Here is a 13,157-nt window from a genome sequence, read left to right as displayed (position 1 = left end):
TTTCAGGAAAGACTACAGAGAAGAAATGACCCTTACCTGATGGCTCAAAGTAGACAGCTGCCCCAAATATAACCTACTGAAATGATCTAGGCCATCTTCTCTGACTGCAGACAGAGAAGAGCAAGAGCTGTGCAGTGTCTCTCAGACTTTTGGCTTTGATATCTGGGTGGATGGTGGTTCAATCATTCAATGGAGAGAATGAGGCTCTCTCTCATCATTATTATCTATTACCAGGGTACAGAACCCAAGGAAAAGAAGGCCATAGCAGAGTTGAAAATTTGGATAGTGGTGATTCCTCTACCCACCTGGCTCTCATCACTCTCAAGCTAAATAGGAAAAGCTCATGATTTCAACCTGGGAATATTCAGTGCTAAGTCATAGATGGCCACAGGCCATGCCAGGACAAGGGAGGATGGTGGAAGGACCAGAAGGCTTAGCACAGACAGGGCCAGGAGGCTACTCTTCATCTGAACACTTACTCTGACCAGAAGATGTCAATAATGTGATTTAATATAAGGAAGTACTGAATAGTCTATTGTATACCTAAAACTACTAATATAACACTGTATATTAACTAGGGTTAAAAATAAAAACTTAGTAATAATAATAATAATAATGTAATTTAGTGTGCTTTGCTTTTTTGCATGAGGGCCAGAATAAGGGAAGAAAAAGATTCAGTGTCCTGAATATCTCACATGCTTGGTAAGATCTATTTCATTTCCACTGGATAGTCCCTTTCCTGGATTTAGTTCTAACAGGTCTATGTTGCAATTTCTGGGTTACTCTTCATGGAAGTAGTCAGGGCAGAAATTCTAAATAAATATAATAAAATGCTACCTAATGTTTGAATGGTATTGAGTTGAAAAGCATCAAAATATGCCATTACTAAGGGGGTTACCTCATCCTATTAACTCCTCAACAGCTTCTTTGGTCTGGCCACAGGTCTATAAATACCCAGGGTGTTAGCAGAGGTAGGAAAAAAAGGAGAATCTGGCATTTGCTGCCACCCAGAGTGAAACTCTCTAGTCCCTTCTCCCCCATCCTGCCACACACAGAGCATCATCACATGAAACAGGAAGCTTTGAATCATAATTCTGGTTAAAACATAACCTATAGTTTATTTCAAAAATGTCAACAGAGTGCCAGGAAGAAAAAAACACACTCTAGAAGCCTCACAAAAAAAAAAAAAAAAAAAAAAAAAAAAACAATCCTTTGGGGGGAAAAAGCCCTTAACTTTTCAAAGTAGCAATAATGTGTAGTAGAGAAAGACTAACATTTATCAGAAAATTATAAAATAGCCAAGCCAAGGGGAGGCAGCATAATTGCAGTAGGGCTAAATGGGCAGACAGGCTGGCAGAGTGAGCCCTAAGCACTGATTATCAGGAGCCTGGGCCTTGTCTTGGCTTGATGCACCATGTGACAGCTGTGTGACCCAGAATCAGTTTCCCTAGGCCTCAGTTTCCTCCTCTGTAAGATGAGATGTTTGAAATGGATCACCTTAAAGGATCCTTTCCAGTTTAAAAACATCCCTTTAAGAGTACATTGATTATTTTTTCTGCTGCAATTATAGTACAATCAGAACAGCTTCAACAGGTGAGTGTTTTGGTGATTCTCATTCAAATCTGAGAAGCCAATATTGTCATACCCTTTCGCATATTTTAATAGTAAAGGTCAACATTTGTAAGTGCTTAATAAGTGGCAGGCAAGGCTCTGTATGTATTAACTCATTTCATCCTCCCAATAATCCCATGAGTAGGCGGGATTATTATTAGCCCATTTTACAAGTGAGGAAGGTGAGGCACAAAGACATAAAAATAACTTGCCCGCAGTTAGCAGTGACAGCCAATATACAAACTCAGGGAGTCTGTCTCCAGAGGCTACACTTGACCCCTCCTCTCCATGAGACAATGGAGACTTTCAGAGTTTAGGTACCTTTGGCTACCACCTGGAGGCACTGGGTTTGAATTCAGATGTATCAGATTCCAAGGCCCATGGTCCTTCCACAGCTGTATGCTTGATAAAGAATGCCTGGCTTTTAGAGATGCATTTTCTGAAAGAGTATTTTGCCCCCTACCCATTCCCCCCACCTTTTCTGCCTTACTTAGGAGTTGTAGGGGGCAATAATGAAAAGGAACCAAGAACACCTTTCTTGCACCTGCCATAGGTGAGACACTAAGCCAGATAAAGAGGAAAAGGGGAGAGGCTCGATGCTCTGCTTCCTTACTCCCGCTCTAACGACATGACTTTTGTTTGACAGGTAGGAGCAGATGGCTTTTCCCAATTTTTGCAAAATCTCCCTGCCTCTCCCTGCTCTCACCTCCCAGAAGAGTTTCTGGAGTCAATAGGAGAGATGGCCAAAAATCACAAGAATACTTGAGGAAGTATTAGTAGCAAAAAAAAAAAAGCAAAAGAAAACACAAAAAATAAAAACAAAACAAAACTGCACTGACCAAACCCCTTGGGGTCTTGCGTTCTTTTTTTAATGTGGGGGGGGGGCACAGAGTGACTGAAGCAGCTTTCTAGAAGCCCACAAAATTCACTACTTTTTGGTGGCAATATTACTATATATTGCATTTTCCAATAACTTATTTTTATTATAAAAGTAGAGCATGCTCGTATAAAATCTAGAAAATAAAAGAATGAAAAAGGGGAAAAAATAAGTGCATCCTACTACCTGGAAATAGCCACTTTAATAACTTTGGTTCCTTTCCTTCCATACCATATTTGTTGTCACATTCACAGGCATATATGTAACATGTAAACACATATAACCCCACACTTAAATTAAAAAGACAGAAATAGAATAGTCACATATTTTTCCATTGTATCATGAAGATTTTCCTCGGTGTGAGTCTTGACATTTAATGGCCAGATATTTTACTGTGTGGACCTGCCAAAACTTACACACATTCCCCTACTATGGAAACTATGTCTTCAGTTTTTCACTATTATGAATACGACAGTACATAATGCTGTGCACACAATTGGAGATTTCCTTCAGAAGTTACACTTTTTAGAAGATTAGCAAGGAATCCATGTTATTTACAGAAAAATTGCAAGATACAAATAAGTAAAAATAAAGTCAACTGTAACTTCTTTAATGCTTTCTTGTACATCCCCTCAGATTTTTTTTATAAATTTATTTTTTATTGGTGTTCAATTTGCCAACATATAGAATAACACCCAGTGTGATTTTTCTTTATATTATACATACATGGACACAAACACATCTTAAAATGGGGGTCATAGTATTAATTAAAAAATAAGTTAACTAATAATAGTTACCACGTATTGATTACTGACCACATGCCAGGCACTATGATTTTCTCATACTCCCAACTACCCTATGTATTAGCTCCACTGTTCTCAAACTTGTCTAACACACTGGAGTCATCCGGGGAGCTTCAAAACTCCTTAAGGCTGCAACCAGTCCCCAAAGATTGAGGACTTTAATCAATTGGGCTTGGGAGGGTTTAAGAGATCCCCGGATGATCCTAATGGGTGTACAAGTTGGGAATTATTAGGTTCACTGCTATTTTGTCCCTCTTTTACTAAAGTGGAAGCTGAGGAATACCCACGTGAGAAACTTCCCAACATCACACAGCTGATAAAGCTGGGATTTTGGGGCACCTGGGTGCTCAGTTGGTTAAGTGGCTGCCGTTAGCTCAGGTCATGATCCCAGGGTCCTGGGATTGAGCCCCACATCGGGCTCCCTGCTGGGTGGGCAGCCTGCTTCTCCCTCTCCAATGCTTGTGCTCTCCTGCTTTCTCCTTCTCTCTCTCAAATAAATAAAATCTTAAAAAAAAAAAAAAAAGCGCTGGGATTTCAATTCAACCCAGAGCCCAGACTTTTTCTTTTTTGAGTATGGTTGACACACAATGTTACATTACTTTCTAGTGTAATACAGTGAGTCTACAAGTCTATACATAATGCTGTGCTCGCCACAAGCTACCATCTGTCACCATGCAAAGCTATTACAATACCATTCACTATATTCCCTATGTTGTACCTTTCATCCCCGGAGCCCAGACTTTTAACTATTTATAATCTGGTATCTGCTTCCCCCACCACCACTCATACTATCATATTATGGACCTATTTTCTATGTTAATAAGTAGAACTTGACATTATCCTTTCTAGTAACTACACTATTCCACTGTATCACTACTTCAGAATGCCAGTGTTAACCAATTTTTCCCACTATAGAAAATGCTGCAATGGATATCCTTATTGACACACCTCTATGCACATTCTTAATTACTTCCCTGGGACAAATTCCAAAAAAAATGCTCGGTCAAAAGGTAAACATGTTCTTTTTAAAGTTTGTGATAAACACTGCCAAACTGACATTCCCAACAGAAGTGTCTAAGAATGCCTGTTTCCTTGTGTCCTTGCCAACACTGAGTTTTGTCATTTCTTTTTAATCTTTGCAAATTATATTGGAGAAAATGGTATGTCATCTTAAATCTCCTTTCTTTACCACTAAGAACATTTTTTCACACTGGCCATTAAGATTTCTTCTTTGAAGTATTTTCCTATTCCCATCTTTTGCTAGTCAAACACATATTTTTCCCATTGCTCTGTAAGTCTACGTTTTAAAAATAATGAGTCTTATTAGGATTGCTTCCAGTTTTCTCATTAACTATATGGGTTTTGGAGGAATTTAAAATTTTCATATAGTTCATTACATTAATCTTTTATTATTTTACCTTTAACATTATGCATACAAATACCTTCCCTATCCCACAATTATATAGCCTCCTATATTTTTTAGTTCCATTATCATCTCTCTTTTTTAAAAAAAGTTTTAATTCTTTAATGTAGCAGTTCCCAAACAGGATTACACATCAGAATTACTTACAGAGTTTTTTTTTTTTTTAATGTTCAGGTCCTAAAACTGAATCAAAATTTGGGGGTCTGAGACCTGAGCAGGCACATTTTTTAAAGCACCATGGACAATTCTGAGGTACCCTCTCCTTTATTAAGAAACACTATTTTAACATTCTAAATTTTTATGGGTGTCCTTTTTTCCAAATTACCTCAGCACATTTTTTAATTAAATAAATCATTTCATGAATTTGAAATGCTACCTTTATCCTGGTTGGCAAGCTCCATGAGAACAGAGACCATACCTGTTTTACCAACCAGTGTACCTCTAGGGCTCAGCACAGTGCCTAGTGCATAACTCATACCTAATAAACAATAATTGAATAAATAAATAACATCTGACAACACATCTCCAACCTCATCCCACCTCAAACTGGCTAATCCTCTTATCAATAATTTCTTGACCATTAGACCAAGAAAACTGATGGTATTAATGATGACCCTGAATTATAAAAAATATATTAAATTACGCCCAGTAGACTGTTTTTATAGGAGCCAGGAAATGTGTTAGAGTGTTTCACCAAATGAAGTCGAAATAATAATGTTGGCCATGTTTAAGAGGTACAGGAATTCTGATAAAATTCTCCACAGAGGAGCTAAATAACATTGACCTGAGAAACAAAGAAGACTTGGCTTCAGGGCACCTGAGTGGCTCAGTGGTTGATCATCAGCCTTTGGCTCAGGTTGTAATCCCAGGGTCCTGGGATCGAATTCCACATCAGGATCCCCACAGGGAGCCTGCTTCTCCATCTGCCTATGTCTCTGCCTCTCTCTGTGTCACTCATGAATAAATAAATAAAATCTTAAAAAAAAAGGAAGAAGACTTGGCTTCCTCTAGTTCTTAGAGTTCCTCAACTAGCTCCAGAAACTGACTCAGAGCTTCCCTGAGCCGAGGCTAGACCCACACATTCCCTCTTCCATGAGCCAATGGAAAGAAAAGTAGAATAGGGAGCCAGGACACCTGGGTTTTACTCCTGTCACCACTACAAACCTGTTTGAGCATAGGTATGTCACTTAACCTCTGGGGTTGGATTAGATGTATTCTAAGGATCTCTTCATATCTAAACTTCCACAGACCCAAATGGTCCACCACAGGGCAGGGCTTTCAAGGGCAACCTAAAATTCTATGTCCTGAGTGCTTTGCATATATTAATCTTCAACATGATCCTATAAGGTGAATTCTATTATTATTCCCATTTTACAAAGGAGGAAACTGAGACACAGAGAGGTTAAGGGACCTGCCCAAGGTCTCACAGCTACCAAGTGATAGAACAAGTGATAGAACCAGCAGAATTGAACCCAAAACTATATTTTTAACTATTATACCACACTGCCAGCCAAACTATCGCTATACTGTGCTCGTCATTGCAGAGTTTGCACAAACAAAGAATAAGTTGCAATTACTTATATGGAACACTCCCCTCTTCACTAATGCTCGGAAAATTCGGTTTTATGCCAATGTCATTTTAAGCAGATCCCATTTCAGAGCCCGAGATAGCAAAATACATTATTTATTAAGAAAATACAACATTTTCTTAAGAACTGGCATCCATTAAACTGTTTTTATTAGAAAATAAATAAATCATTAACTACTAATGATGTTTCCATTAAACAGAGAAAAAAACACAAGCTCTTTATGCATCATTAGGAACAAAACTTTCGATCCCCGCCTGTACAAACTTCAGTTCCACACTCCCACCACTATCTTTTAATCATGGACCTGACAGCCCACAGGTGTCTCAAGCAGAAGAGGCCAAACCCAAGTCAAGACACTAACTTCCCACGATCTCCATGCCCTTCTGACCACCTCCCCATGGTTCCCATCCTGGTGGCTGGCACCATCAGCCCCAAGCACCCAAACTGGAGGTTCAGCCTGGGCAGTTCCCCCCACAACCAGTCACAGGGCATTTCTAGAATTTATCTCCTGGATCTCTCACCCTTGCTGCCCTGCTTCTTCTGAGACCCCCATCTCTTTCCCTCAACTACTCTACCAGAAGCCTTCCAACCAGGTCCTGGCTTACTTTCTCTCCAGCTTCAACTCCACCTCAACACTGCTGCCAAAATAATCTTTCTAGAACAAAATCTGATTATGTTACTTCCCTGTTTAGAATCTTTGTCTCCAGGATAAAGTGTAAAATCCTTCCTAGAACATACAAGGTTCTTTATTATGTGGCCCCCAACTACCTTCCCTGCTTCATCCGAGGTCATGGCCCACACAACTCACACAAGGAACTAACTTGGAAGTTTTCAAACAGTACTTTTCTGTCTGCCCAGAATGCAATTCTCTCGTTTGCCCATCTGGCAAACTCCCACTCATTTTTTTTAGATCAGCTCAAAATTCAAAATTCGACATGGTTTTCTCTGGGCTTCCGTCACATTCTGCACCTCCCCCTATTAAAATACTTATTTCAACCTAATATAACTATTTGTTTATATGTATGTCTTTCCCATAAGGCAAGGGACCCTCTAGGGCTCTGTACCTTTTGCATCTCAGTACCATATTTGTTGAATGAAAGAATGTCTCGGGATTTAAACAGGAATTTCCAAACTGCACCTGATCAATGTCCACTGTGTGCATCAAAGCAAGCAATACAGGCCAAATCCCATTTCAATGAACATCTTCAAATCGACAATCCTCCTACATCAAAAATACTTAACATTTGTGTGCCTTCATACTTGAGGCCAAAATCAACAGGAGACAGTTTTATTTTTATTTTTTAAAGATTTTATTTATTTATTCATGAGAGACACAGAAAGAGAGGCAGAGACACAGGCAGAGGGAGAAGCAGGCTCCCTGTGCGGAGCCCGATGTGGGACTCAATCCCAGGACCCCAGGATCACAACCTGAGCCAAAGGCTCAGGCTCAACCACTGAGCCACCCAGGTGCCCCAACAGGAGACAGTTCTAAGAGATACACTAGACAACCAACAAACCTACCTGTTGAATACTTATGGCTATTCAAGTTCTTGCATATTCTACTCCATCTAAGTGATCCTTAACCTTTTGTGAATCATTGACTACTTTGGGCAGTGTTTGCCTATCATTTCTTAAACCCACACTCCCTTTTGAGAAACAAAAATCCCACATACCCCCAGAAATTCTGATACTCTCCCAAAAGGCACAATCCTCAACCCCACCAAAAATAAAAAAATAACTTATTATGTGGGAGGAATCCCCAGGTTTCCAAGAGATGTAAACCCATCTCTTGGGAGAGATCGTTGAGTTTTGCTCTTGGGTAGTTCATAGTATTTAAACAAACATTTTCTTTCTATCACCAAATATAAACATTATAACATTAAATATGCTTTAAAGTTTTTATTGGGAAGAGGAAGCCAAGGAGGTGCTGACATCTGTCTCTCCCACCATGGAGAACCTTATGATAGGAATTTGCAGGAAACAAAATGAAAAACACTAATATGAAAAAAAAATCCTCTGTTTCCTCATGTATAACCCCACAAGCACATGCTCAAACAGAGGGAGTTTTTTGAAAATGCTTCTGGCATTACTTTTTCCTGCTACTTCCCTCCTCCTCCCCCTCCACTTCTACTTTAGCCTTTTTTTTTTTTTTTTAGCCTTTTTTTTTTTATTGGTGTTCAATTTACTAACATACAGAATAACCCCCAGTGCTACTTTAAAATACATTAAATTTCTAGCTAGCAGCAACTTCTTTTAAATTAATATACTTTGTCCTTGCAAAAAAAAAATATATATACTTTGTCCTTGCGAAGACAAAGGGTTAAATTAAAGAAACAGCTGGCTGCCTGCCACTGGCTTGGGGGATTGGGTTGGGATGGAGGATAGAGAAGGAGGAAAAAGAACAGTTAAAGAAATAAGTGCTAATTTCTTACCCTGCCACATGGCCATCTTGATCCTATCCTCTCCCACGTTGGGAGTCACACACTCAGTTCCTCAAATTCCTCCGGTTTTGTGAGGAGGCTTGAATGGGATGTGTAGATGGAACAACAGCAACTGTGTGGCCTTGTCACGTAGCTCAAGCCCTGAACCTAAAAATGTGAACAGAAAAATGAATACCTACATTAATAAAAAAAAAAAAACATTTCAAATCCCTAAAAATTACCTCCTATCCTCTTTGAACCTCTCTTTCAATGAAATGCAGACATGGGTAGTGTCAAGTTTTTCCCAGCGAGGTATTGCTTTAAAAAGACAGAATGGGAAGATCTAGAGTCAGTTATCACTGCCACTGAGTGCTGTCCAATTCTGCATGAATCACTGGATCTTCAGTAAATAGGTTTCAGAATCTCAAAGGATGGGTGGTTGAATGAGATAACCATTTAATGTCTTTCCTATCTCGAAGCTCCACAGATTGGGGAATGAAGAGCAACATAACATCCAATGGCCTCACCCCCCAACACCAACTTTACATTTAAAAATTAGTAGAAAGGGGAGCAAATTTTGTAATACTTAACGTTTTTAAATCACCCCCGTATAGGAATGGAAAAGAAAGGAAGTATAATTTAAAAAGTTAAGAGCAATGCCCTTTGGGTCATGGTTCTTCCTCTCTGCTTCATTATACTTTTCCACACTTTGCCAATGTCCTATAGGAAGCATATATTGCTTTTATATTCAGGGGCTAGAAGAACCAAAGACAAAGAAAAATGTACAAAGAGAATACTAATTTAAGTACAACCAAATTAATTCTGCTGATTCCTAAATTTAAAACATCAGGGGTATCCCTGGGTGGCTAAGCGGTTTAGTGCCTGCCTTCAGCCCAGGGCGAGATCCTGGAGTCTCAGGATCGAGTCTCAGGATCGAGTCCCAGGATAAAGTCCCACATTGGGCTCCCTGAGTGGAGCCTGCTTCTCCTTCTGCCTGTGTCTCTGCCTCTCTCTCTCTCTCTCTCTCTCTCTCTGTGTCTCTCATGAATAAACAAATAAAATCTTAACAAATAAATAAATAAAACATCAAATTCGGTCTTAGGACAATACAATTTGCAAGGATAAGAGAGGAGCTAGGAATGGGAGAAAAAAAATATGACTTAGTTTGATCCAGAGACTTAATATATTAAACACTGTGCTGTCCACTTAAAAAAGGTCTTAATTAATGAACTGGTCTTCCTTATTTAACATACAAACTATCTGCTTTGTCTAAGAAAAAGTCCTCCCCTTTTTTTGACTTGGTCAACATGAAAGGAGATTTCTATTTCCATAGCTTTTATACCAGCAACACCTCCACCCCCAAAGCGAAAGCGCTAACGCACACATACTGAAGAATATTATGAACTTGAGAGTCATCATTTTGGTCTTCCTTAATGATTTTTTTTTGGGGGGGGGGGTCAAGAGTGTAAATGTCACCGATAGAGACAAAACAACGCTTTGGATAAGGAAAGGTTCGCAAAGTCCAAGAAAAGTTGGAACTCACAAGTCCAAGGATGAATTCACCAGGAAAAATCGCTCCAATGACTTATCTCGAAGCCGGGACAGTTTTGGTCTGCCTCCCCCCCCCCCGCCCTTATTTCGCATACAGTTAAGCAGTGATCCGCGCCTCGTGAGACCAGGAGAAATTTAACATCTCTGAAGTTAAACCTGGGTAGCTGCTAATAAATGTATGAAGATTACGTAAAGCAGATTCTTACTGGCTTTTTATGCTCCACGCTTCTGAATTTCCCTCTTATTCGGGGTAGCTTACACTGACGTTATTACACGGGCACACGTACAACTTCGCTTGGCACTCCAGGAAACTGATTTGCTCTGAAATGTTAAGAAAGGTAAACGTGCATCAATGTGAAGGTAAGGCTTTCCCCTTCTAGGTTAAGGCGCTCGAGCGCAAGCCTGGATAGAGAACCAGCTACACGCGTTAAGTAGGTGGGGGGGGGGCGGGGCGCAAAACTCGTAGCAACGACTTTTCTGCGAGTCTGCGGTCCACTTCGCTAAGACCCACACAGACCTGCGAGTCCAGAGCAGGAGGAAGAAGAACCGGGCCCCGACAGAGCTTCACCAGCCAAAACCACTCTGCCCAGTCCTGCAGCCAGCCTCCCCCCATTCAAAAGCGGGAAGGGCTTGGCGCCGCTCCGCGAGAAAACTTCGCTGGGACCGCACAGGGACCCTGGCTCGGAGAATAGGGCAGGGCTCCCGGGAAGATGCCGCCCTGCACTGGCTAGAACTAGCCGGTCTAACTCCTCCGAGTGCCAGGCGGCGGCGGCCGGGCAAGGGGAACCCCCATCTCCGGGGGGGTGGGGGGGGGCAGCCAGCGGGGAGCGCTTCCCCTGTGTCGCTGCGCTTAGGGGGTGCTTCGCGGGTGGACCGGGGGCCAGCGGCCCACGAAAGACCTGTTGGGGAAGGGACAGCCCATCTGTCTTTACCTGTCGCCGAGGTGAGGGGCGGCGGAGCCCGTGTCGGCCGCCGGCGGGCCGAGCGCTCAGTCGGCTCCGGCGTCCAGGACACCAAGCCGAGCTAGCTAGCGCCCCACGTAGCCGGCAGAGCTTCATTCACAGACCAGCCGGGAGGAGGGGGAGCGGGCGCGCAGCTCATGTGACAGACGCCTCGCAAGTATCGGCCAAGCACAGCCAATGTCTGCGCGTGCGCACCCTAGCCGGCCTTCTCCCGGCACCTGGGTCTAGCCGGGGCGGGGGCTGAGGCGGCCCGGGAAGGCGGCGGAGGAGGAGTTTCCGCATGCGCAACCGCAGTTAGGTCGGCCCTGCTCGCTGCCATATTTAATGAGGACCGGGCGGGTCCTGACCCGGTGCGGGCCGAGCCTATTTGTTTTTTTTTTTTTAATGACGGGCACTGGGGGTTATTCTGTATGTTGGTAAATTGAACACCAATAAAAAATAAATTAAAAAATAAAACTCAGATAATCTAAAAAACATTTAAGAATTTCAAAATAAAACTCAGAAAATAAAATAAAATAAATTTATTTTTTATTGGTGTTCAATTTGCCAACATACAGAATAACCCCCAGTGCTCATCCCGTCAAGTGCCCCCCTCAGTGCCTGTCATCCAGTCACCCCCACCCCCCGCCCTCCTCCTCTTCCACCACCCCTATGCTCCATTATGTTTCACAGTTTGCAGCCTGGGGTACGGTTCTTTGGGATTTTATCCTTAGAATGAAACTGTCCTGAGCTTCTGGCCCACAGAACAGCTGGTAGTAGTCTAATACTGATTACATTGGCTCGCATATTTTGAACCTCTAATTATGTGCCAGGCACTGTTCTAAGCCCTTAACTCATTTTCATCTCATTTAATGGCAGCAATAACTGCACTGGGGTACTTACTATTATTTTCCGCTTTTATTCATGAGAAAACAAAGATTAAGTCACTTGTCCGAGCTCACATAACAGGAGTAGACAGAGTAATCAAATATAGTGATGCTTTTAACAGTCAACTCGACCCTCATTGCGGTGCTGGATAATCTACACCGCAGTTTTCAATATTATCTCCGCTTTAATAATTACTAAACAGAGGCTCAGAAAAGCAAACATCACAGGTCTGGTAAGTGGTAGAACTGAGAGTCCAACCTACCTCCACTTGGGATTGGAAGAAACAGCCCCTCATTTTACAGAAGAGAAAATAGCCCTATGAAGTCCTCTGACTTATTAAGGTGAACCAGATAATTAGTTATCAGCAGAACTGAGACCGGAACCCATATAATCAATCCAGGTAAATCTAAAAGTCAGGCTTTTTGACTATTGCAATGAAGAAGACCACACACAAGAGAAAGCATGGAGCATCCCACCAAACAAAGAAAAACAGTCACTACAGAATTTGAGGGTACGGTGGAGTTTAGATAAATTTTTAATGAAGGATTGTTTTTGGTAAGTGCAAAGCAGAACTGTGTGAAGAGGCCAACATCAGGTCTGAACTTTGAAATGAACCCAGAGACCTGTTTCCTTGGGAACCACAAAGTAAAAATAGATGTGGAATGTTGTGTCCAAATACCCCTTATCCAAAGCTCTGCACCTGGATAGGAAATCAAGACTGTCTCTTTGTGTCCAAGAACCTTATGTCCTCCAGACAAATGTGGGATGTTTTCTTCTCACTGGCATGATTTCAAGCAGCAAAGTCTCCAATAGTCTGTGATTATAGAGAACAAAGTGAATTAAAAAAGGTGGTGGTCACTCAAAGGGGGTCACTTTAAAGCTGCAGTTTGTCTTTAGGGGAAATATTGTTCCCTGTAAAACTTGCAACTGGCTTTATCTGTGTCTGTTACTCCAGCCTGATGAATGGCCATATTTTTGCTTTCTCGGTCCAAGCTGATTTTTACTTTCTCGCCTGGTAGCATTTAGTCCCTGCCTTCAGGCACTCACTGTGTAA

At 41.6% G+C, this 13,157-nt stretch overlaps 1 protein-coding gene across 5 annotated transcripts in view; it reads right to left on the bottom strand.

The window, feature by feature from the left end:
- The window catches only part of CLCN5 (chloride voltage-gated channel 5), a 155,198-nt gene extending 143,754 nt beyond the window's left edge, over positions 1-11,444 (bottom strand). For all 5 annotated transcript variants that reach the window (XM_025468637.3, XM_025468641.3, XM_025468639.3 and 2 more), the window contains exons 1-3: positions 11,207-11,444; positions 10,481-10,595; positions 8,736-8,891 (exon numbers count right to left, since the gene is read on the bottom strand). Coding sequence is in view for 2 of the 5 variants with exons in the window: in XM_025468639.3 (XP_025324424.1) it covers positions 8,736-8,751 (16 nt within the window). In the remaining 3 variants the exon portion in view is untranslated. The remainder of the gene's footprint in view (positions 1-8,735; positions 8,892-10,480; positions 10,596-11,206) is intronic.
- Between the last annotated feature and the right edge of the window lie 1,713 nt (positions 11,445-13,157).

This window comes from Canis lupus, chromosome X (assembly GCF_003254725.2).
Source record: "Canis lupus dingo isolate Sandy chromosome X, ASM325472v2, whole genome shotgun sequence".
In the NCBI taxonomy this organism is placed as follows: Eukaryota; Metazoa; Chordata; class Mammalia; order Carnivora; family Canidae; genus Canis; species Canis lupus.
The sequence above is the reverse complement of the archived record's forward strand: the minus strand, read 5'-3'. Positions and strand labels throughout refer to the sequence as shown.